This window comes from Barbatula barbatula (genome assembly GCF_947034865.1).
Source record: "Barbatula barbatula genome assembly, chromosome: 7".
Taxonomy (NCBI): Eukaryota; Metazoa; Chordata; class Actinopteri; order Cypriniformes; family Nemacheilidae; genus Barbatula; species Barbatula barbatula.
The window spans coordinates 15,678,212-15,693,135 of NC_136770.1; the positions used below are offsets into that span (position 1 = coordinate 15,678,212).

Below are 14,924 nucleotides of genomic sequence, written 5' to 3' on the forward strand. Positions count from 1 at the left end.
AAAAGATCAAGGGATACCAACTAAATGAACAACAGCAATTCATAATAGCACAGTAATTGCACACATATGTAAACGAATAGAATATTTTATTGAAATAATTTTCATTTAGAATATCATTTTATTTATGTTTTAGAAGCCGTTTAAAATTTATTTATCATCAAATAAAAATAAATGAAATCAACAAATACAAGTCCTGAGACATTGTAAATGTCAGATTTCATACAATTTGCCATCCCAAACTTCAGTGGAAATCAAAATAATTTTGTGGCACGAATCAAAACCGAATATCTAAGCTATTGTCATGGCTGCCAAGTACGTTTTTCATTTCATGACTGCGGAGTCTTAGGTTCATTAAACTACAGTGATCTGGATATGCATTTCGTAATACCATGAAAGACTTAAATAACAATATAACATCACATCCTTGTGTGAAAACAAATACATAAGGCACAAATAATTTTCAAACTTACACACTATTAAGCCAATGAGAAACAATACAAAGATGTATTCATAAAATAATAATATAAAGACCTTAAAACAAGAAAAATTCAAGGAAAACAAAAAAATCAAGTTTTTTTTAGGAAGGGGTAGGTTGATCCTGAGATGACACACAGAAACTGGGGATGTAAATGTAAAAAAAAAGTGACCACACAAGATATATTTCATATATACAGTATGTACTGTACATACAGCTGTCTGGAGTGGAGTAGTGGTCACTTGTTTGAAGAAACTAATCTAATTAGTCTGTCAATGTTTGCTCCCTTAAGCAAACACGCTGTGTCTTCTGCCAATAGCTCTTGAGGAAATTAAGATCGGCCTAAATTTAGAGACAATACCCCTGTGTCTGTATCTCTTAGACTTTATATCATGGTTTTTCTTTGAGACATTGTTAAAATGCTCATGGATGCAGAGCAGGATGTGTAAGTGTAATAAACTCTCATAAAATTTCATCTTCAGACTCAACTTCTTTGTCCCTCGGTTTCAAGAGCCCCATTTCCATGAGTGGCATTCTCCTCACTTTGGAACGAACACAACTAGAGAGAGAGCATTGAAAATTACATTTAATCTACTGCATGTCACATCATTTTACAAAAGGGACAATTTGTATACACTCACCCGAGAACAGAGCAGTACACTACAGAAACAATGAGCAGTGCAAATGCTAGATGCCAGCAATAGCATAGTGTTACGAACATAGCATTGTCATGGTCTTTCAGATCCCATTTCAGTTCACTGGGGGGGTATAACACAAAGCCAATCTAAAAAAAGGATGTCAGAAATTGCATATAAACAAAAGAAAACATATTTACTTGATTTGTATATTCACATACACAGGCACACACACATACTGACCTGCCAGAACCAGCTGCCCTGCAGTATGGTAAGAGTGGCTCTTAGCAATTCTAGTAGTATATTTCCCCTGTGGAAAACCTCCAGAAAGCAAATAAGAGCTTGTCCAAAGATGGCATAGAGTAGAAGGGTATGAACGAGACTGTCAAGCATGTCTCTTCCATGCAAATGATAAAGAAAGAGGAATCCTGAAAAAAGAAAACATTCACATTGCATTTTATGACATAAACTGTATACTTTATTATCAGTGTAAACAATGTTCTCTGACACTCTGTGTTATATGTGAATATATACATTTGTCAAAAATTATATTACACAATCTCGCACAGTCAAACTTTTCTTTTTTTAAATGTTTAAAATATCCTCCACATATTACTTTTCTGAATTGCTCTGGAATTTCCATCTTTAGAGGGAACAGACAGAGCGAGATCTTACCCTCATTAAAGAAAGCAAGACCCAGAAGCATACGGTCTAATGCCAGCGGGGCAATATCTGTGCTGTGGACGGTGAGCGATATGGCCCCTGAGATAGCAAAGAACAGGTACATGGTGGTGTGCTGCCAGTTCATGAGCTGCTCCCAGCGCTGAGTAGAAGAATCATACAGTTGAAACTTAGGCCCACCTGCCAAAAACTGTTCTGCAAGCATGCCTGTGTAAATATCAGAAAAATATCTGTAAATGATCATTATCAGTAGCATTTAAAGTGGACATTGGACTTTTATATTTAGGTTTCATGCGAATCTTCCAACTTAGAAAAGCTGAAAAAACACAGTTTGTTACGGGGTGTCTGAGTCTGGAACTGTAATATAAAGGATAAAATAATAATTTACAGCCTAAAACGGTAATTAGAAATAGACTTTAGATATAATCTACAAATCTTTTTTATATCTTGTATTTAGTTATATAGTACAGCACTGTACATACAGTAAAGTCTTAGTCACATCGGATGCTTCACCAAAACAAATGTTTTTAACATGTTTATTTAAATATTCAGCTTTTAAGTATCAGCAGGAAATATTCTTGGAGATGTTGTCACAGTTCCTGTACTGTTTTTGATATTTACACTGGCAAACTAAAGCAAAACGCTTAGGCCTGTGACACACTGGATGCGTGGCGTAAGCGTCTCAAAAACCATGGCGTGTCAGTTTTTAAATCGGCTCCCATGTTAACAGGTTAGAGCTTGCACACTGCCTGCGTGAGACGCGCGTCTCAGGCGCGGCACTAGCCGCGCGGAAAACGTGTGCACGCTAGGAATAGAACCGACGCATATTTTTCACGCGACACGCAAGCGTGTTGGAAGCGTTTCCAGGCAAAATAGAATAGGAAAAGATGTTTATATGTCATTTTGTACATGAATACATATTAATAAATGCCATTTTGATGTTTGGAAGCTAATCATCTTTTATTTGAACTTCTTTTCAAATTGAATTTCATTAAACCAACATCTACACGTTATGGGGTTTTCTCCACAGGACAGGGCATTGATTTCATACATGTCCACTGTAGAAAACATCAGGCTTAAATCATGTTTATAATGCATTTTTGGAGAAACAACAAGTGAATATTGAAATAAATTATACATTAATATTCCTATTAAGTATGAGATATTATTACTAAAATGTTGCAAATTAATACTCCAATTACACTACTTTTTTCCCATAAAATCTTCCTCCAAGAAAATGCTTATTATATCCAATGAAAAGATACATTGCATTGAATGGGAATATACATTTATGTCCATCTTAAACACATATTGCATAAAGTAAAATCGTGCATCAATTAATTACGTTACATCTTTAATAACATATCTGAGAATCATCTTAATACGAATTGTGGTTCGTATTAAACCCCAAAATATATTGGTGACTGAATTATTTTTGTTTTTTATGCTCTTAACAATGTGATTTAAAATGGAAAGGAATGACACACTACAATAACAACGTAGTCTAGTGTGTCATCTGAGTGACGGTCCAACATCAGGTAATAAAGCTACAAAACATTTGGAAATGTTATTTAAATAAACAGACAGCCCACTTAGCCATTTTTCGGATTTTGGAAGGTGTAGGTTATGTGAAAAAAGTTTAAACTTGTCGTGAATACAAGACCCTTGTCTGTCGCTGGCCTCCCTCTAAGTCACCTATAGCAGCAGCAGCGCCTCAGGCACGGTGCTGGTGTGCAAAGATACAGAAAACGCGACGCAGACGCCACGCAGCTAACACGCAACAGAAACGCCACGCTCAAGCCACGCATCCAGTGTGTCACAGGCCTTACTTTGCACAGTACTCACTGCACAGTTAAGCATTAGAATGTAGAAAAACAAACAAATTTAATTTTGTAACATCTATTTTTTTAAACTACTACTATACATCTTACTCAAGAACTGTATGTACAATGAAAAATCAGGGTTTCCTTTCTGAAGCTAAGCTAGCGAAGCTAATGGATAGTTCATCAAAAAAAAATTCTGTCATCATTTACGCATCTTGTCATTTCCAACCTGTATGGCTTTCTTTCTTTTGCAGAACACAAAAGAAGATATTTTGAAGAATGTTGCTAACTGGCACCCATTCACTTGCATTGGTTTTGTAGCCATACAATTGAATTGAACGCGGGCCAGTGCTGTTTGCTTACCAACTTTCTTCAAAATAGCTTCTTTTGTGTTCTGTGGAAGAACGAAAGCCATACAGGTTTGAAATGTCAAGGGGTCATACAGTCTTTATTTATTATGTAAATAACTGAGTAAATTATGTAAATTAATGAGTAAATTAATTAAACCTGTATTTATCCAACTGTAAAAGCACTTTGATTTCGTAACAATAAAGGCATGGCAACAACTTACCAATAATAGAAAATGACAATATCGCTGCTCCTTCTAAGATTTCTATGCGCCGTTGGGTAGCTCGGGTTGCAAGCCTTCCTGCACCAGCACTTTTGTTCTTGCGGGCAATATACAGAAACGACTGCTTTCCGGCCCACCACAAACCAGTTATTAGGAAGAAACTTCCAGGTAATGCATGGCCTTTAAAACTTCCCATGATTTCTGAAATGCCCTAAAAATGTAAAGAGCAATTTAGTTTTAAAAAGTCACAATAACATTGCTTTCAAATGTTAAGTAATTTATATGTTTAGTGGAATATGGTTCACAAGTCGCTTAAAAAACTTGTGTGGCAGACACTGAGGAAACTGGCAACAGGGTGGAGGCTTAAAAAGCCAAATACAGCAAGCCAAAAACAGTACTTTTCAATCATTTCATTGCCCGCCAAAATAAGCAAGCAATTTTAGACATGCATATCCACGGAGAGAGGGGAATAGAAAATGTCCCCTAAGCAAATCAAGTTCTAAGAGCCCTTAGCTGCTATAATTTGGGTCCAGATGAGCAACTAAACAGCGCTATTTAAAACAGCAGACATAAAAACAGTAAACAGCTGAAAAACAGCTCAGAACTGAGATGAATCAGAAAAGCAGACAGAACTTTAAAGATGCTATGTCATGTATTCTGACTTCATTACAATGTTAAACGTGCTGGCAACGATTTGGGCATATGACGTAGTATTTCTGTGCTCGATACTCCCCCTAAGCACTCCAACTTGTTTCTGTAGAAAAATGTATAAGTCCGGATCCCTGTTTCGTAACAGGGATCCTATTCCTGGCCACTCTCCTGGAAAAGCACGCCCACCCGTCATCCACACAGAAAAAGAGCACGCCCACGCACTAGTGTGAGAGAAAGAGCACGCCCACACTTCACGCCCATCAATGCCGCTTCACTAGGCTGACAGACGTTTAGCTGTGTTTGTTTTCGCTCACTGCGTTTTGGTGATGAATGTTACATAAACGCTGGATTTTGAGATCGTTTCAAACTGTTAGATGGCCCGATCCCAGAGCTAAAAGATGCCGCATATGAACCGCACGCGGTAAGTCAAACTAAGTCATATGTCTGCGTTTTGTTGGCATTCGGCGCGTACGTGCATAATGTAAACAACACAAGGGGATAATGCGATGATGTATCGTGTGCTCGTGCTGTCGTTCTGTCCCCAAAGGTGGATAATATTCCACACCAATGATATTCAGATATTGTGACAAAATTATGTGTTCAAAAGAAAGGCAGTCATTACTGCCATAATCAGATGTGTAAGTATTTAATCAGTGCAAGTGTGTCCTTGAGACCTTTTATCAGATAACCGCTTCTGTTTACAACTTAGCTAAAATTCAAACACGCCAAAAAGATTGCAGTACAAGTGGAATTGGCAGAAGGTGTTCTAATAAGAAAATAAACCGAAGAATGTTCTTTTTTTGCTTCTTATTAATCTTTACTGGCCAGTGATTTTATTATAGCACTTGTGGCACTGAAAATGATTAGCATCTGGGATGCAGCTTTGATCTACGCAGCCTTTCGGGGGTCTAAACACCCCTCAGGATGCTCTTCTGTCACCATGGAGACAAAGCTCTGTACCGCTCTTATAAAGACAGACGATCTTTATTGACCAAAACATGGCTAAACATGGACAACATCAACAAACAAATAAATTCTTAGTCCTTATTATAATTAAAACCCTAAAAACAAACCTTTTCTTTATTGGTTTTCAGTAAAGAAAAAAGACTGATAATTACCATGTTAATTTGGCAGATTGATTTGCATTTGTTTACCTTTGGACTATAAATAAATACCACAGTTGAACAATACAACACAATTTGTGGTTCCCGTGTTTTAACTATAGTATAATAACAAAAACTAATATGTGGCACAACAAGCTGACTCATGTTATATATATATATATATATATATATACAAGCGCTATAATAACTGTAATAGACAATTTAAACATCTGAAATTTTTACTTTTTACCTCACATAGACGTTTCACAGGGTATCAAGGTGATTTACGTTTTATTGAAATTTTATCAAAACGTAATGACGCGAAGACGAAATAGAGCATTCCGGATTGTAACACAGCCTGAAAATATCAGTGAAATGGGAATGCTGCGACTGTCTTTATTCGCCAAAGATTGGTGTCGTACATAAAATGTAAGGACCAGAAATACATCATCATGCCAGAGGTCCGTTACTTCACGTATGAATAAATAAAAGCATAGACAGTAACTAGATAAGTGGTCAACAAAGTGGTCCTACCTTTGAGACTGACAAAATATTTGAGATTTTCTGGGGAAAAAAGATTGAATCTCAGAGTCGATGTTTTCTATCGAGTGGGCAGATATATCTGCATCTGGTGCTATAAAAGTTAACGTTACAGATAATCAAATTCGGTCAAACATCGTCACACGACCCCGAATGCGAAACAACTAGTGTCTTTTGACCATTTTGATCCGGAATTCCCATTAACTTCTTCCACTTTCCCAGCTGTTTCACCGCCAGATTTGGAAGGTTTATCTTTCCAGAGCGTCTTTTAACTAGAGCCTCCCACCCTAATAAACGATTGGCTCGTGCGAGTACGTGGACGTCATTGGAGATACATTTGATTGGTTAGCTTGCATGTCCCTCAAACGTTGGCGTCTTTTCCACGTGTGCACTTTTCCGTGTGGAACGGAGTAGACGAACTTGCTAGACAGTTGATAACTTATTTAAGTGGGCGAGAAACGTAAAACATCGTTTCTTTGGTCTACACACAGCTATTAAGTTTAATCATCTTGACACACACTTTATAAAGTACAGTACTAACTTGCAAAAGTTGTTCTATTTGATTGGCCCACTTTTAGATAAAGGCATAGTGTGCGATTTTTTTTGTATTATAAGAGCACATTATTTCGATAGGTTTTTGTCTGTTTATGATTGTAGGGCGGGACATAAGGGCAGAGTTTGGTTAGGCTACGTGCACAAAGGCACGGTCAGAGGAAGATGTTAACATCATCTCCCGGCATTATGATCCCCGTCGAGTTTATTTCACGTTTTAGAATATGCGGCATTCAAACTAGACATTATCATGGCTGTAATAGTTAATCATTTAAACTATTCCTTAAAGCAATGATAAAATATTTAGGCTATACAAATATAAAAAGCACATTGTAGATACATCTGAATATTGATTCAAAGTATGAACACTGTACAAATACATTCTACATTATGTTCTACAACTGAAACTTAATATTTATATTTCTGAAACATCAGAAAGATGCTGTTTTTTTGGTTGTGACTGAAATCCACTTTAATGGAAGGATAAGAAAATGAGAAAACAAGAAGGCTTTGTGGTCAGACACTTAAGCGATGGTTTTCAGCCCAGCCAAACATCCTGTTCTGTTGTCAGCACAGAGGGAAATGGGCAAGAGAAAAGGAGGATGAATGGGAAAAGAACAAATGAAGCTAGATTAAGAGGCTTTAGAGATTCAAACATATAGACAGATGCAGATTTAAAATTGTCTTGCTCGGTGGCAGATCTAAGATTCTTTAAAAGCAGGGGCTGCTTGCAGATTTCTGAACAAAAAGCCTGAGATGAGTTGGAGAATGATGCAGGTTTATTAATGATAAACAGAGATGTCAGTAAGTAAGACAACACAACAAGTTTTTATATTATAAACATATATGACCAAATACTATAGGGTTTAAGTGTCAGACACTATTACCCGGCCCTGAACTATTTTACTTCTCACTGTTAATTTATATATGAATCCTATTTAATCTAGCTGCTGAACAAATAAGGCAATAAACTGGTGCATGTTGTCAGCGCAAGTGGATGGAAAACCATACAAGTGGTTGGAAAAAGGTGACTGAGTAGGGCACACAGCACGCATGCAGCGGCGAACTGCACAAAAGGCTGTACGAGTGAAGTGGAATGGACTCACAACCCTGCTGAGGGCATTCTGTTATCACTCCGCTAGAGATCGGTCGATTACACTCCGGGTTTTCCTTTTCCCGCTCACATTCTGTGTTCACTGACTCCGCTCACAGTAGATGATGAACAGTCTCATCGACAGGTAGATGAAGTACATTAACTTTATAGTGCTTGATCCGATAAAGTAGTATTTGGGTACTATGTCTTTAGTATTTGGTCGGAAATCTATAGAGAAATCGATCTCGCTGTGTTCTTAATTTACATACGCTGTTCTTAGCATTCACAAAAATTAGGCAGACAACCCAAAGAAGTGGTTGGAATTGAATATACAGGGCAGGCTGCTAACTTAAAAACAATCGCCTTTTTACAGGGCCCGAGATTCTGTGCTATGCCCCTGATTGTTTGATTGTTTTTCGACTGGCCCAGGCAAGGGGAAGTTCACCCAAAAATCTACTTTGTGTGATTTTTTACTCACCCCGAGAGATTTCCAGGCCTCCTCATAGACATCATGATATCAGTTTTTGCAAAGGCTCAGAAAAATACTAAAGACATCCTTAAATTGGTCTATATGCACATAGTGGCTCAGTTGATTATTTTTTTGAAGTGACGAGAATGCTTTATGTGCGAAAAATAAACCAAAATATTGACTTTAATCGATATATTCTCTTCTGTCTCGTCAATGTATTGCGTGCTTTCAAGAGAGCACTTCTTCTTCATCTTCTTCTTGGACGAGAGCACTGCATGCGTTGTCAGTCAGTGCGCCGGCGTCCAATAGGGGCAAGCCCCATGCTGCGTTCGGCGCACAAACCTAATACGCATCCGTCAAAGCGCTCTCATCCAAGAAGAAGACACAAGTTGACATTATGTTTTTTCAAGTCAATATGGCATATTAGACCAAACATTTGTTCAAGATGTTGAACAAAGAATAATAGATCTCAGCGATAATTTAGTTGTCAGAATTTACAATTTAGCTTGTTGATGCAAACATCCCAAAAATGGTCTTGCTGTGGAGGGAAACTGAGCAGAGGACCACTAGAGGGGCTTGAGCGTAGTAACATAAAGTTGGCTGTTGGGGCATGACTGTTTCAGCCAGAGCAACTTCTCAATGCACTGAAAGAGAGGACTGTTAAATTCTAGAGGGTCATTCAAAGCCAGGGTATGGCTGTATAAACATGCCACATTCAGCTAAACAGGCTACCTGTGCAGAATTAAAACAGGTGAGTGGCACAACATATACAACCAGTTTATTATCATTTATTAGTCATAAAAAACATGATGATCTTAATGCATATACTCAAACAAATACATTGTACGTTATTAACTTGGTTGGAAGAAGCAAAAAAATATAAGATGGCCAGCGAAGTATATTTATACTTCAGTTTATGTATATAGTTTTTACTAGTAAATGATGATAATGAATGAAAAGGTGTGTCCAAATTTGTGTCTTATAGTACTTTATGCAGACATAAATGGCATGCTGTCATGTGTTCTTGTTACTTATGTGGGAAAAGACTGTACGTTTATAGATTGTGCACACATTGAGCTCATTACATTTTATGGAAGTAGTCATTGTAATGTCGTGATGACACTTGCATGACAACTGCAGGTTTGATGATCTGTCGTCCTTTGTTTCTCTATGAGACAGAATTTTGGACCACTATTGATTTCCATTACAGTGGCCTGATGAGCCACCAGCTAAATTCCAGCATGTGCATTTAACAAGCTATTCAATATCCACAACAGTGACTCTGGACATATGATCTGTAAATAAATACAAGTTGCATTTACGGTTATCCAGTCTAACAACAATAAGCAAACATGCATCTTTGAGAAAGTCACAGTTTCAAGGTATGATCCAAAGTACAGCAGGAAATAAAAACAATCATAATGTGCAATAACATCTGAAGAGTTTTTCTGATCAATCCGAGTTAACTCAAAAAAAGAAACAGTTAACTAGTACAACATATTTAACTAAAGACCTCACTGTGTTTAATCTTTTGTAGTAGTGTGGAGCTAAAAACAAATCATATTGTTTTTGACTTTCAATAATACACTGAATGATCACTTTTTGGTTAATGTAGCCTACTGTTGTGGTATTTATTCAGACAGTCGTTACACTTGATGCATTAACGTTGTCTCCGTAAAGAGAGCTGGCGATGGGGTAAGTGATATTCTTCATGGCCGTGGCAGAATGGCACCTCTTTTCCTCGCTCGCATGCAGCAGCAGAACTCCTGCTACGTGGTCGTGCACCATGCTCCGGCCATTTTCTCTACCCAATCCATAATCAGAGACAACAGTTTCAGTGTCATAGCTGGCTCAAGAGCAGCAAGTTACCACTACTTTAACATATATTTTACAGCAATACTTAGAACATATAAAGTAATTGTATGCAACATGAAAGAATTGTGATTGAGCAAAATGTTTACCTCTTTTTGGAAATGATGGGCGCAGTGAAGTTCTTGGATGCCACCTCTGCCATTCCTCAATTCGTCATGGCAAATAAGACATATACTGTCCGTATCACTCTACAAAGACAATAATCTGAATTATTATTTCGTTGTTTATGAACACATTGCCAAACTATATATGGAATTAGGGTCATAGCTAGGGGGGTTGTGAATGAGCTATAAGTCTAGGGCTCCTGCAAACAGTCAAAGGGATTTAACTGTGATATACAATAGTATGATGTTATCTGGTTCTTAACTCACTGTTGATATCAATTTCTGATTGTGGAAACGTAGCCGCTTCTCCAAGGTCTCGGAGAGCTCTGGAATGGTGGGGATGTGACTCTCAGGTCCCACAACTTTGGTGCGGCCTTCGTCTGAAGACATACGGCGTGCCCGAGGGTGGGAGTGCATATCCTTTTCCTCACGGGTCATTGGGTGGACAGAGGTCCCAACATTTGAATGGATCTGATTCTGCATGGCTTCTAGCTGAGACTATTTTGTTAAATGAGAAAAAGATAGCAATGAAAAACTACCTTTTACTTATTGATAATATTCCCCAAATTTGAACTAGAATCATGTTATACTCATTTTTATGATCCATTGAAATATGCAGGCTATTTAATGAACATTTTTACACATTTTCCCAGTGCTTCATAATCTACTGTTTGAGCTAAAGGAACAGCCCAAAATTTAACTCTGTAGTTTTACCTTTACAAATATGTTCAATAAAGCGAATATACAGTTGTGTCCCATATGGCAAGCCGAATTAGCTTTTAATCATTCTCAGGATATGAGTTTTTGATATCAACAATCACATTTTTACAAGTAGAAATGTGAATTATTAATATCAACATTCACGTCATCACTCGCAGAAATGTGTATTCTTGATATTTAAAATTGTATTTCAACTAGTAAAAGACATAATTATTGATATCTACTTACTAGTGAGAATTGCATTTCTGATTAAAAGGAAATTAATTATTGATATCTGAAATTTAATTTGAATGGCAGTCTATTGTTGATTTTTACTAGTGAAAATGTAATTACTGATTTCAAAAATAGCAATTGTTACTAGTAGAAATATATTCTTGTCATCAAGAATTATAATGTTTACTAGTAAAAAATTGAATTGTTGATATCACAAATTCATATAATGAGAATGATTAAAAGCTAATTCGGCTTGCCAAATGTCCCAACATAATCAGCTAACTACCTCAAACCTAAATAATGAAGGTTAATCATTCTTGAGTGACTTGAATCAAGGTAATTACAAGATCCTTCCCCAGAACCTTGGGGTGATGCCATTCACTACTGTTTATGTGCTGATTGCAGTATATATTGAGATCATTTCAAGCAAAAGCTGATAATGTAAGAACCAAAACACATTTGTATAAAGATTTGAAGGATTTGTTTGAAGATCTTTTGTTACAAAAGTAAAATTTGGATTTTTAGACCCTCTATGCATGGTGAGCAGAATACCCAATATTTACATCAGTAAAATCATGAATAGCAATCTCTGCTGGTGAGTTTTGAAACAGCACTTTTGAACAATGTTAACATGCATAGAATTAGCAAGTATGTGAAATGAACCCATTACATGTTGATGTTTAATACCACACCAATTTACCAAAGTCTGAACAAATCCCAATGTCTTTCATGATTCATTACAACTATCATATCTTATAGCGTGCAGTGAAATCAATAAAAAAATGACAGACCATGCAAGTTATGTTACATTAGTGGCACATTTCTTTGTTCAATATTTGTTTTTAAAGCATCCTCTGGTTTGATTAAAATACTAGTATGATGTGTATGAAACAAAATGGACAAAAAACGTAACTTTTATAGTACCGAATAAAATTATATCACAAAAAGGCAAATAACATCATATCAGGGTATAAAGATTTTATGCTACAAAATGCATAATTTTTTTAAAAGCTCACAGGAAATAAAGCAAACATTGACCACAACTTTATCTGGTATTTAAAACACCTGTATCATAAAATGTATCATTAAGTCATTTCCTTTGTAATATTAAGCCATTTAAAATGCCTTTATCATGCATTTGTTCGACTACTTAACATGTGATTCATATTTAAGGCAAAATATAGATAAAAGATATGCAACAATCATTCACTTTTACAAATAGATTCCATGCATTGCGGTCACAGCCAGATTATTTGTTTTGATCTGTTTAAGTACTCATGCATTTATAACAGTAAAAAGTACAGAGTAGCCATCACACTTTTTCTTGACTTTCTTCTTGATCTTTTAAATTTGTAAATCTGTGGACTGATAGATTTGCCGATGGGTCACCTCCTCAGTGCATATTTCCCTGTTTACAAAGTGCCTTCAAAGCAATTATGCAATGTGTTGCCCAGCTGTGTTTACAGGATCAGCTGAGGCCAGATGCACAACACAAAATGTGCCCCAAACACACAATCATAGCCCTCTATAAGACTTCTAGACTTTTTCAATAGGTTTGATTTCTTCCCAATGCATCAGGAATCTCTTGTGTAATCAAATGCTAAGTATTGCACATTTATAATTTACATCTAAACATTCCCTTCCCCCCATGCAACATCACTGATGACAACCTTACCATGCAGGGCAAAGAGGCACGCCGGTCATCTCTGATGCGCGAGTGCCTCATAAAGCTCCTCTTCCTTGCTTTGGCGTGGTCCTCTCCTACTCCATGCCCCCAGTAACTGCTCATCCACTTGGTAAAGTTCCCATCATCGTCCTCATCATTGTCCATAATAATCGCGGGAAGCAGCCGAAGAGACAGCTTGGGGGTTTGCGTGTGGAGCTCTCTGTGAGGCTCCCGTCTCCTGGAAAGAAAGATGGATCAGGGTGTAGCTGATGCGAGGTGATCCTGGCACAGCTGTTGAAACCCTCTCTCAGAACTGTATTGGTGGTGTTAGACTCGGGATGACAGGCTGGGCTCTGAGCAGTGTGGTAGGTTGCAATTGGATTCTTCCAGTTAGGTGCTCACAACGTATGGGTTTGTTGCTGTAAGCTGACCCCAAAGTATGAACAGATTTCTTCTGGGTTTTTGAACATGTGGATCCGCTGTTATCTATTTAACATCAAAGTGGGAGGGGGAAGGCAGAGGAATGTAGGGTGGGAGAGAGTATAGAAGAGACTGGGAAAGGGAGAGAGAGATGATGGTGCTGCTTTTAATCTTTCCATTACAGAGCGCTGGGCCGGGGGGGAGTGAGAATGGTGCAGTCACACACTGTGCAACTCCAATTCTCTCATTCTTTCCACTCAGTGAGCACATCAAACCTGTCAATAATTATGGACCACGGCAACAAGAGCCAGCATGTGCATGAAAATGTGTGTACTTATGCTGTTGTAGCCTACCATCTAACAATAAGTGAAGTAAGATATCAATGGAAATGCATCTATCAAGTGTGCTTTCTCCCTTTTTTAATAAATGATGCTTACAGTGAAGATCACACAATGTTCCAAATGTACTTTTATTAGGGCATGCTGAGTGAGTAGCCTCTTTTCCTTTGTAGCCAATGTATTTCGAGTTGACCCCATTTTATTGAATATGATAACCCCCCCCCCCCCCCCTTTAGAAAAAAGCAATCTGGGGCACACTACCGCCACCCCAAAGCCTTGTCTACTGTCCTGCTCCAGTTGTTCCTAAAGTTGGCCTCTGGAGCAGCATAGAGTATAAATTGCCATTGACAGTGTTAGTACAGAGACCTGTGGCCATGTCTCTTTGATACTTGTCTTCAATTATAAGGGCTGTATGGTTATATGAAATGTGGGAAGTCGGGGTACTATTGTTATTTATTTGATTGATTTCTTGTGTTCTGAAAATAAGTATTTTTGTATTCGTCATGACCAAAACAGATTATCAGCATTATATATCCTCTGCAGTTTATATCACATATTAGTAATATAAGAATGAATTAAAAGAACAGTTCACCCAAAAATGAAAATTAAATTAGTTGGTTCATCATCATAATCCTTTCGTCATTTAAAGCCCTTAAAGAACCCAACAGAAGATATTTTGAAGAATGTTTGTTTTGAGAACAATTGTCTTGCATTGGTTTTATGTCTACAATACAAAAATGGTGCTTCAAAAGGTTCTTTGATGCCATAGAAGAACCCTTTGGTTCCAAACAGTACCTTTAACATCTGAAGACACCTTTCTGTGAAAAAAAGAGTCCTTTTGGCGAAAAGAAGTTCTTCAGATTATACAAAATTAAGAAAGAGATGGTTCTTTAAAGAACCTTTGAGAGAATGGTTATTTGTGGAACCGAGAATTGTTCTTTTGTGGCATTGCTGTAAAGAACCTTTTAAAGCAGGGGTATCATGCTATGTCATGCATT

At 37.3% G+C, this 14,924-nt stretch overlaps 2 protein-coding genes across 2 annotated transcripts; both read right to left on the reverse strand.

The window, feature by feature from the left end:
- Positions 1-69: 69 nt before the first annotated feature.
- tmem45a (transmembrane protein 45a) lies at positions 70-6,768 on the reverse strand. Its single transcript, XM_079461013.1, has 6 exons — positions 6,474-6,768; positions 4,186-4,396; positions 1,786-1,998; positions 1,354-1,538; positions 1,117-1,259; positions 70-1,034 (listed from the first exon to the last, which is right to left on the reverse strand). Exons 2-6 carry the CDS (start codon positions 4,379-4,381, stop codon positions 938-940), a joined length of 834 nt encoding a protein of 277 aa, XP_079317139.1. The 5' UTR covers positions 4,382-4,396; positions 6,474-6,768; the 3' UTR covers positions 70-937.
- A 2,585-nt stretch (positions 6,769-9,353) lies between these two features.
- Positions 9,354-13,768, reverse strand: lnp1 (leukemia NUP98 fusion partner 1). Its single transcript, XM_079459834.1, has 4 exons — positions 13,178-13,768; positions 10,837-11,067; positions 10,555-10,653; positions 9,354-10,397 (listed from the first exon to the last, which is right to left on the reverse strand). The coding sequence occupies exons 1-4, from the start codon at positions 13,331-13,333 to the stop codon at positions 10,254-10,256; spliced, it is 630 nt and encodes a 209-aa protein (XP_079315960.1). The 5' UTR covers positions 13,334-13,768; the 3' UTR covers positions 9,354-10,253.
- Between the last annotated feature and the right edge of the window lie 1,156 nt (positions 13,769-14,924).